This window comes from Henckelia pumila, chromosome 1 (genome assembly GCF_033568475.1).
Source record: "Henckelia pumila isolate YLH828 chromosome 1, ASM3356847v2, whole genome shotgun sequence".
Taxonomy (NCBI): domain Eukaryota; kingdom Viridiplantae; phylum Streptophyta; class Magnoliopsida; order Lamiales; family Gesneriaceae; genus Henckelia; species Henckelia pumila.
This window is the reverse complement of record NC_133120.1, coordinates 50,233,751-50,245,096: the sequence shown is the minus strand read 5'-3', so window position 1 is coordinate 50,245,096 and position 11,346 is coordinate 50,233,751. Positions and strand designations below refer to the sequence as shown.

General features: G+C 39.7%; 1 protein-coding gene across 1 annotated transcript; it reads left to right on the top strand.

Moving 5' to 3' along the window:
* Positions 1-356: 356 nt before the first annotated feature.
* On the top strand, positions 357-4,593 carry LOC140862327 (uncharacterized). The gene is made up of 6 exons (XM_073265342.1): positions 357-679; positions 854-1,088; positions 1,513-2,062; positions 2,248-2,363; positions 3,047-3,279; positions 4,194-4,593. Exons 1-6 carry the CDS (start codon positions 357-359, stop codon positions 4,591-4,593), a joined length of 1,857 nt encoding a protein of 618 aa, XP_073121443.1.
* The last annotated feature ends 6,753 nt before the right edge of the window (positions 4,594-11,346 follow it).

Sequence of the window (11,346 nt, the reverse complement as noted above, 5' to 3'; positions counted from 1 at the left end):
TTAGCTGTAGGTTTTTATCTATGTAAATTCGATTGGGTTGTATAAATCGATGATGATTAGCCGGTTGTATTCTGCCGGTCTGCTTGTATTTAAGTCTTCCGCAGCGATTTTATTTAATGCATGCTTAATTATGCTCTTAACTCTGATTAGGTAGTGGATCCGGGTCGGGTCGCTACAGAGGGTCTGAGTTGTTAGCAAACCTTGTGATTCTAGCGATGTAGGATTTTGACTGTATTTTGGGTATCGATATTTTGATCTCTTATAGAGCTACGGTGGATTGTTATCAGAAGATTGTTAGGTTTCCTCCGGTTGAGGGCGATAGTTGATTTTTCTATTGTGAGGGAGCGCGACCTCTAATGCCTTTAGTTTCATCTTTGAGGGCTTGTCACGCTTTAGAGGCGGGTGGAGAAGGCTACCTTATCCATGTGGTTGATACATCCGTAGGTAGCAGATCTGTAGATGAGTTACCAATAGTTTGTGAGAACCCAAATGTCTTTCCAGATGAGATTCCAGAGATTCCTCCAATCAGAGATGTCGAGTTCAGGATTGAAATTGTGCCAGGGACGGCACCGATTTCTCGTGCACCTTATCGACTAGAACCAGCAGAGATGAGAGAGTTGCAACAACAATTGCAAGAATTATTGGATAAGGGATATATCCGATCGAGCGTTTCACCTTGGTGAGCGCCAGTTCTTTTTGTTTAAAAGAAGGATGGTTCTATGCGTCTCTGTATCGATTACAGATAGTTGAACCGCGCGACAGTTAAGAACAAGTATCCTTTTCCATGGATTGATGATTTGTTAGATCAACTTCTGGGTACCTCTGTGTAAACTAAGATTGACTTGCGGTCAAGGTATCATCAGTTGCGTGTTCGAGATGTGGATATCTCAAAGACAGTGTTTTGTACCCGATATGGTCACTATGAGTTTTTAATGATGCCTTTTGGGTTGAAAAATGCACCTGCGGTGTTCATGGATTTGATGAATAAGGTATTCCACGATTACTTAGACAAGCTTGTCGTGGTCTTCATTGACGACATTTTGGTCTACTCGCGCAGTGTTAATGAACATGTGCAGCACTTGAAACTTGTACTGCAGATTCTCCATTAGAAGCAGTTGTATGCCAAGTTTAGCAAGTGTGAGTTTTGGATTGACCGAGTGGTGTTTCTTGGTCATATTATCTCTCGAGAAGAAGTATCAGTTGACCCAAGTAAGACTAAAGCTATTTTGAATTGGTAGCGTCCGACTACAACTTCAGAGATTCGTAGATTTTTGGGTTAGGCAGGGTATTATTGGAAATTTATCAAGAAATTATTGCGAATTTTCAAGACCATTGACACAGCTGACAAGAAAAGATGTTCCTATTGTCTGGTCAATCGAGTGCGAGCAGAGCTTTGACGATTTGAAAGGCCGATTGACTACTGCACCTGTTCTTGCACTACCATATGGACCCGGAGGCTATGTGATTTTTACAGATGCATCTCTTCAAGGGTTGGGCTGTGTGTTGACATAGAATGAGCATGTAATTGTATATGCTTCTAGAAAATTGAAGACCCACGAAGGGAATTACCCAGTGCACGATTTGGAGCTTGCAGCAATCGTGTTTGCACTGAAAATTTGGCGTCATTATCTGTATGGCGAGAGGTTCGAGATTTTTTCGGACCATAAGAGTTTGAAGTACTTGTTCACCCAGGCAGAGCTGAACATGCAACAACGTCTATGGTTAGATCTTCTCAAAGATTATGACTGCGAGATTAAGTACCATCCAGGTACTTCGAACCCAGTGGTAGACGCACTTAGTCGGAAAGTGAGTATCAGTGCTCTCATTATTAGTGCAAGGGCTAGTACCATTCAAGAATGTTGTTCTTCAAGATTTATGTTTCGGCATAAGAAAGTAAAACAGGGAATCCGAGTTTCTTCAGTGCTATCTGAGCCATCCTTGTTTGTTTGTATCCGAGAAATGCAGTTTTTGGATTCGAAGATGCAGAAATTAGCAAGACTTGCTCAGGGAGACAACACGTATGGTTTTCACTTTCAGACAGACGGATTGTTGTGTTTGTCTGGTAGAGTCGTGGTACCTAATGACTCAACCCTGCGAGATTAATTTCTGTCTCAGGCACATTGTAATAGATTCGCCATGCACCCAGGTAGTGCCAAATTTTATAAGGATCTACGTACCAGATTCTGGTGGAAAGGTATGAAGCATAGTGTATATCAGTTTGTCTCTCATTGTCTTGTTTGTCAGCAGGTCAAGGCAGAGCTTCGACGACCAGGTGGTATAATGCAGAGTTTAGAGATTCCATAATGGATGTCGAAGCATGTGAAAATGGTTTTTGTCACCCACTTGCCAATGACCTCCAGACGGTGTGATGATATTTGGGTCGTGGTGGACAGGTTGTCCAAGTCTGCACATTTCCTCCCGTATAACCGTTAGTTCACTTTTGATTGAATGAAGAGGTTATACATTCAGGAGATAGTGCGATTACATGGAGTTCTTTTGAGCATAATCAGTTATAGAGATTAGATATTTACCTTACGATTTCGGGGTAGCATTCAGCGAGCTTTGGGAACTACTCTGAGTTTGAGTACTGCTTATCACCCACAGACAGACGGTCAGTCTGAGAGTACTATTCGGAAAATTGGAGGATATGTTGAGAAATTCAGTAATGGTCTTTGGATTATCTTGGTAGGATCATTTGCCATTGATAGAGTTCGCCTACAACAATAGTTATCATTGTAGCATTGGCATAGAACTATTCGAGGATCTTTATGGTCGCCGTTGTCGCACATCCTTGTTTTGGGATGAGGTAGGAGAATGACTGGTCGAAGGACTAGAGTTGATCCAATATATTGTGGACAAAGTAGAGTTGATCAAGAAGAGAATGAAGACAGCGCAAGAAAGGCAGGCCAGTTATGCTAATACCAAGCGCAGACCACTGCATTTTGAGAGAGGATAGTATGTTTTCTTGAGAGTATCACCTTTCCGGAAGGTGATGATATTTGGTTTGAAGGTTATGTTAGCACCCAGGTTCATTGGTCTGTTCTAGATCTTGGAAAAGGTTGGAGATGTGGCTTATCATCTGGTGTTACCGCCATATCTTTCCAGCATTCATAACGTGTTCCACGTGTCGCTACTTCGTCAGTATATTGCAGATGAGTTGCACATTCTGCAACCAATGGAGGTTCAGCTGGACCCTGATTTGTCATATGTGGAGAGACTGCTCAAAATTATTGACAGAAAAGACAAGGTGTTTTGGAATAAGCGCATTCCTCTAGTTATGTTTTAGTGGCAGCGTCGAGGCACTGAGGAAGCAACTTGGGAGTTGGAGAGCCGTATGCGTTCTGAGCATCCGGAATTGTTTTGACTGTATTATATTTCAGCAGTTTAGTTGTATTGTAAAAACTGCAGTATTGTGATACAAGTTGTTTCAATATTATTTTGTTCTGTTATATCCACGGTTTATGGTATGGGAGTACCTCCTGATGCGACATCCCAGTGTGCTACATACCATGACGCCTTTGACTGAGTAGAGTTCTTTTGAGGATAGGTTTCCTATACCTTCACTTGCATTGCATTCATAGTACCTGTATAATCAAACTTTCGTACTGGGCGTTTTATGCTCAAGTCCATGGTTTTTTTTCTGGACACCCATTCCACGGGGCAGCACTTAGGTTGGACGGACCAGGTGGTAGCGGTTGTTGATTTGCAGGGAGGATTGTATTGTTCCAGGTTTTCTGTATTGAGATTTTAGAATTAAGTTTTGATTGGGTTGTATTATATTTTTAAGAAACCGATTGTTTTGTCGGTATATTGTAAGATTGTTTAATTTAAATATTTCCGCTGTATCTGTTGTTTTTAATTGGATAAGTAAATTTCATGCTTAGGTTTTGGTTAAGAAGTGATCCGGTTGGGTCACTACACTTTGGATGAGTACATATGGAATGAGCTTGTTGATCATCGCTTCTCATTGGCTATGGCAAAACTAAATGTAATTTGGTCAAGTGTCTTTGTGGTTCCTATTCAAGAGATCGCCCGTGACAGCCTTGTTCCTTTATGTCATGGTGGACCCCCAAATATGATGCCCTGACTGTTTCTTTATTTGCGCCTCCAGGTAACATACTTGGTTTAGGAACCATGTATTTTGTATGTACTATGTTTTTAAATACAAATTTTATTTCTTTTGCATCTCATAGTTCTTCCAAGAAGCCTCGTACTATGGAAACTGGAGCTCCACGTAAATTGTCTGCTGTCAAAGTTAGGAAGATCATCAGAGTTTCTTGTTGGTTGGCCTCGCAGTTCTTCACCAGCTCAAAAGGACTAGCCAATCCAGATGATGATGTCATTTTTGCTTCACCCATTACCACAACTTTTAAGATTCCGGCCCCGGTTCCCGAGGGGATTACGACTCGAGCTCAAGGAAAGGCCAAGGAGATTCAGTCTCCGGCAGAGAAGAAATCATCTTCAGTGGTAAATGAAATCACTTTTGCAGATAAGATCCCTATGGGTATTCCATTTGTTACCCCTCCTGCTGTCTATGCAAGTGTTCCTGAAGTTTCTGTTCCTGAAAATGTTCAAAAAAACTCTAGGCGGTAGGGGGCAGAGACCCACCTCCTAGCGCCTAGCCGCCTAGGCGACCGCATAGACGGGAACTAGGAGGTTTACTTTAAAGCCTAAATAATAAATTCCATGGGATATTCATGAATTTTACTATAAAATATAATTTTTTATGTCTTATGAATTTCAGTTGTTTTCTAAACTCTTATAAAATTTTAATAATAATAATAACAACAACAACAACAACAATATATATATTAATAGATATCAAGTCTTCATATGTAATATGAGATTTAATCTTTTGCTTGACTTTTTTTTTTTGCGCTTCTTCGTTCCTTCTGTGTTTGTTTCTTACGCGACGTCTCTATTTTTTAGTTTTTGATTTTTAAAATTTTTTAATGAAAAATAGTAACCACCTAATCCTAGGCGGCGCCCAAGCCTAGGCGGGAGATTAGGAGGACGATGCCTAAAGGCATAGCCTAGAAAAAAAAAAGCGGGTGGTGGGCAGCAGCCTACCGCCTAGGCGGGTCTAGGCAGGTCTAGGTGCCGCCTTTTAGAACACTGGTTCTTGATAAGACTTCTGATACATTCACTGCACCAATTTTTTTCGAGGTAACTTATAGTCTTGTTCATACTTTTGTCAAGCTTGGTACCTTTTTTGTTTATTTGTGCATTTTTGTTCCAGGATCATGCATCTAGGAGGATCCAGATATGCACCCTGTCACGCCCCGAGACCGAGACGTGCCACCGGCGTTGTTTCAAATTCACACAAATTATAAAACAACAAGCCTCGTAGTACAGTATATGCAAACCAGTCTTTTCTCATAAATAAATGCTCCAAAAATATTGTCTTTACAACACGATAATCCAAAACTAATAACAATTGCGAAAGCGTCTATAAACTTAAATAACAAAATATTAATGTATTAATCCCAAAATGAAATAACCAAATAAACTCTTAAAAATTCTTCTATCACCATCTCCAAAACATATCTTGTTCACGCTCTTCTAAATCATCATCTGCATCATCATTTGGGAGGGAAAAGTAAGGGGTGAGTGTTTTGGGAAACACTCAGCAAGTGGGGGCCGATCGATCATATCAAATATATACATATATATATATTTATCTCAAAACTTGTAATATATTCCATAACAAAACATTTCTTTCATGTCCCAACAAAGCATAACAAAGCATAATATCATCATAACAAAATAGACATGATTTACATACTTTGGCCAGACACTGAAATTCCTCTCATTAATCGTGGCTAACTGATCAGTCCCCTATATGTAATCCCTCTAAGGGGTGAGGTCATAGAACGGTTATTATTACCCACCGCATCAGGGCCATAACATAACATGGTTCGAAAATTCCCTTTCCACTCTTAATTTGAGTCATAACAGTGCCAAAACATACTTATAACAACTTCATCAAAAATATCAATTACATAGCAAAATTCGAAAGAATATCATGAACGATCGAAATTTTAAATCATACATAATTTTAAAACAAAAGCCCACTTACTTGAATATATTGGTGCGAGATTAAATACTTCACAGATGAAGCTTGGACCGAAAGTTTTCAGAAACAAATCTCGAAAGTTGTTCTTGAATTCTCAAACAAAAAGGCTGATCCTTGGTTCAACTTCTAAAGAAATTTATCTTCTTATTTCTATTTCCAACTCTCGAAAGTTCTCTGACACAAGTTGAGCAAATTTCCCTTACAAATTCCTAGGCCACTCACTTGAAACTATTGAAGACAAAATTTGATAGGCTTTCGAAAACCTAAGGAGGAGAAAGGGACTCTCTATTTTGCTAAGGTGCTACTCGAAATTAAGGAGAGGAAAAGAGAGAAAATAGAGAAATTTTTGTGTGGTATTTCCTTAGCTTTGCTCCTCTATTTATAAGCACCAAAAAGGAGTTTGAGATAGACTAGGATTATAACTTTCAAAATTTGAATAGAAATATATCTCCCAAGATTTTACTACATCTTGATCTTGATCATCTATCTCAATAATATTTGTAAACTAGTTATCAAGATACCCAAAATATTTATTCTATCTCAAAAAATATCTCGATGACATAAAATATACTAATACAAAATATCATAAATTAACTATTATCACAAATAAATAATTAAACAATAAAAGATCCTAAACTTAATTTAGGAAAAATTTACGGTCTTCACACACCCTGCCCACAACGACCATGGATCTGGACTTTAGCTTTCTCCATGAAGCAACAAGTGAACCAGCTCTGGAATCCTCTGTGTTCCCTGATCAATCATCCATTGCATCAGCTACTGCCATTCTCAAGTCTCTATTTCAGCAAGATATATTCTCTTTGGATGAATCTCAACGTCAAGATATGATGGATGTTTTCCAATTGCTTCAAAGTTCCCCTGATTTTACTGATTCTCCATTGGGTATGACTTTGAATCCTCTCTCTGCTGTTCTTTCACATTCACAAGATTCCACCAGCAAATGCGCAGATTTCACTAAGTTGATTGAAGCTGGGCAAGACTTTGACGCCGAGGAAGAACATATAGCCAAGCTCAAGGAGGAGACGACTATTCATGAGACCAAGCGCCTGATGTTGTTGAAGGAAGGTGAGTCCCTTAAAGCTAATCAAAGCATAATCAGAATTAACAGTGGAAATGGTAAAGAATCTAAATCCAACACCGTTGGAAGAATACAACCGACACCAAAACCAAGGTAAAACCTGTTTAATACAATCACATCGAATAGGGTATCAAAATACCTAACCACTAAGGGAACTTACTGAAGTCCTGGCCCCTAGTCGCCACCCTACTGCGATCCACCAGCGATGTCTATCCTGAGACCTGCCCCATCGAATAGGGTGTTCAAAACATACAGAAAAAATACCGGACATGAGAGACTAATCTCAATACGAAATCAATTATATATAAAAATATATGAAGCATGCAAATGGATTTAAAACTCGATAAAACTCAGTCTGCTCAGGGGCGCCAATGAATATATAGTACCGTGCTGGATAACTAGTCCGCGGGTTACTCGTATACTCCCCTACCACCGTAGTGTCAGTCTCCGCCGTCGTGACGTCTCCCAGTGATAGACAAAACCATGCGGGGCTGAGCCTCTCCTCACATGACCCACCTCTCACGAGATTCAGTCTAGTATAAAATCATGTATGTGATAAAGCGGTAAAACATGGTACATACAAAGCACATACAAATGCAACATATAAGATCATATATCATGTCGGCTATCTTGGTAAGTACTTACGTACCTCTAACATAGTAGGCAAAACCCTAGTACACCGCTCTAAGTTCCAAGCCTACAAGTCAATATTATCTGAGTCACTATTAATGCTCTAAAAGCCTCAACTAAGCTAATATATACTCACTAATATTTTTAGGGACCCAAAGTTATACCTGCGTCCATCGTCAGCCCGTTGCTGTCAAAAGTCCAAACTCTTGGACACAGCTCCGCTACGACCATCGAAACGCCTTGCCAACTCCCGAGGTACGCCTAAAATCTAGGAAACCACCTAAAGCCACTAAGAACCGAGAGAAGAGAGGGAAAATGGTGTCAAATAGTTCTTTATTACATCCGATTCTCACAGATTACAACACAATCCAAAATAATACAAGAACTCAAAACAACTCTAGATGCTCCTCACGCGTCCGGCTCTCTAGCTCCCAAGTAGCCTCCTCGGCACCTTTGTGCTGCCACTGCACCATGACTAACGGTATGCGCTTATTACGAAGCACCTTCTCCTTTCTGTCAAAGATTCTGAGAGGTATCTCCACGTACGATAGATCCTGCTCCAACTGTAACTCAGTCGAATGAAAAATATGCGAATCATCTGCAACGTACTATCTCGGCAACGATACGTGGAACACATCATGAATGCCAGAAAGATAAGGCGACAAGGCCAAACGATAGGACACATCTCCAACTTTCTCAAGAATCTCAAATGGCTCAATGAATCTCGGCGATAACTTTCCCTTAAGCCCAAACCTCATCACTCTCCGGAAAGGTGAAACCTTCAGAAAGACATGCTCTCCTGGATCAAACTGCAATGGTCTATGATGCGTGTTAGCGTAACTAGCTTGTAGATCCTGAGCAGCCTTAATCCTTCGCCGGATCAACTCCACCGCATCGGTCATCTGCTGGACTAATTTCGGACCCTCAACCTGACGCTCACCAACCTCGTCCCAAAACAAAGGTGTGCGACAACGTTTTCCATACAAAGACTCGAACGGCGTCATGCTAATGCTGCGATGGTAACTGCTATTGTATGCAAACTCAACAATGCAAGATGGTCATGCCAAGCTGGAACAAAATACAGTAGCTCTAAGCATATCCTTGAGGGTACGAATCGTCCTCTCAGACTTTCCATCAGCCTCTGGATGATAGGCCGTACTCCAACTCAAAGTAGTACCAGAGTACGCTGAATACTATCCCAAAATCTAGAGGTAAACCTCAGATCTCTATCGCTCACAATGCTCATTGGAATCCCATGCAGACGAACAATCTCTTGTACATACAGACGTGTCATCCTATCGAAAGTGAAATCTCGGTTATATGGAGGAAAGTGAGCGGATTTCGACAATCGATCCACGACAACCCAAATTGCATCACAATTCCTGGAAGACATAGGCAAGTGGGTGACAAAATTCATGGTCACGTGCTCCCACTTCCACTCAGGAATCTCCAAACTCAAAATCAAACCTCGTGGTCGTCGAAATTCTGCCTTGATTTGTTGACATACAAGGCATAGAGACACGAACTAATATATGTTGCGCTTCATTTATTTCCACCAAAATCTCGTTTGTAGATCCTCATACATCTTCATACTGCCTAGGTGAACCGAGAATCTACTACGATGAGACTGCGACAGGATCTCCTCCCTCAGTGTGGAATCATCAGGAACCACAACGAGACCGGAAAGACACAACAGACCATCAGCCTGGAAATGGAAACCAGAAGTATTCTCATCCTGAGCTAATCGGGCTAACTTATGAGTCTGCGGATCAGCACTCTGCGTCTCTCTAATCCGAGTATACAACACTGGCTCGGCGAGTACTGATGAAACACGAACTCCCTGTTGTTCCTTCTTGTGCCGAAAAGTGAATCCCAAGGAACAACAATCCTTTACCACGCACGAAATAACACTGGTACGAAGGGAACTCAAATACACCTTGCGACTCAGCGCATCAGCAACCGGATTCGAAGAGCCTGGATGGTACTTGATCTCGCAATCATAGTCCTTCAACAAATCCATCCATCTACGATGTCGCATATTCAACTGAGCCTGAGTGAATAGGTATTTCAACTTTTATGATCCGTGAAGATCTCAAACCTATCACCGTACAAATAATGACGCCAAAACCTAAGCGCAAAGACAATGGTTGCAAGCTCCAAAGCATGTACGGGATAATTTTTCTAATGATTCTTCAGCAGTCTGGAGGCATAGGCAATTGATAAGTGTATTTTATATACTTAATTTTTATATGATTTTAATTGTTAAATATTTGTTTCGAACAGATTTATGTCTGGGTTTTGTTGTTATTGTGTTCGAAGGGAATTATGGAGATTTGGTGGAGGAACAAAGAAATAAAAGAAAAAGAAGAAAATAAGGGAATTAAAAGAATAAAATAAAAGAGAAAGAAGAAAAAAAAAAAAGAACGATCAGGCAATAGAAGAAAATTATTTGGGATTTCTAATTGGGCCAATGTGGTTAGCGCTTAACTTAGCGCTAACTAGGAAGAGAGGAAGAGCTATCACGCTAGATTGGTGAAGAATTGAAGACTGAAGGCAGAGAGCTATGCGCGCCCGCCTGGGATTGTGAAGCGCCCGCGTATCGCGAAAATCTAAAGTTGGAAATTATTATCGGGAAGGAAACTTTTATATTTCATGGGCTTTTGAGTGGGCTTTTGTGTCAACATATATATAAGATTTTGATCAGACAATTGGGGAGGAGCCGCCATAACACATTACGCACATATCAGAGAGAATTAATCGTGAGATTTCTGAAGGATTTCTGGAGCTTAATTGAAGAACGAAGACGGAGATCGAAAGACCGGACACGGCGTCGACGACGGATTTGTTTCTTATCCTTTTATTTAATTCTGAATTTATGTTGAATTTTCTGAACATGATTTGTTTTATTCAGAGTTTTATTATGAACTAAATTTTTATAGTCTAAAGGTCTGATGGAACCTGGTGTAGACACTTTCATGAATTTTTGATTTTATTGAATTGAATTTCTTCTAGATTAATTGTTTTTTCTAGAATTGTTTATCTTTTCAAATATCTGATCAATAATTGATTTGTTATATTTATTTGAAATCTGGCACTCGAGAGAGGAGATTTTGAATAGGACCATTAGAAAATACACTGTTATTTATTTATATTGCTCGGGAGAGTGTATAATTTTAACAGACCTTTTAAAAAGAACATTGTTTTGAATTGATCACTGCAAGTAGATTCTTAATAGGGATATTGCAATTGAATTGTAGTTAATATATTTTATTCGGCACTCGGGAGAGAGAATAATACACTTAATTGTTCTTGGCTATTAATTCCTTGAAATTCATGAAGATTAATTAATTAGGATTGATTGTTGTTGAAACCAGGTGAAATCTATACCTCTAGACCATTATTCTCTGATTGATTTTTATCTCAAAGTTGTGTGCGTGCTTATCAAAACTTCATTGCTACTTTATTTTTCTGCAAAATTCTCAAAGTTTGATTTTCTAGATAAAGTTTAGACTATTTTATTTACAAGCACTGAATATTTTCA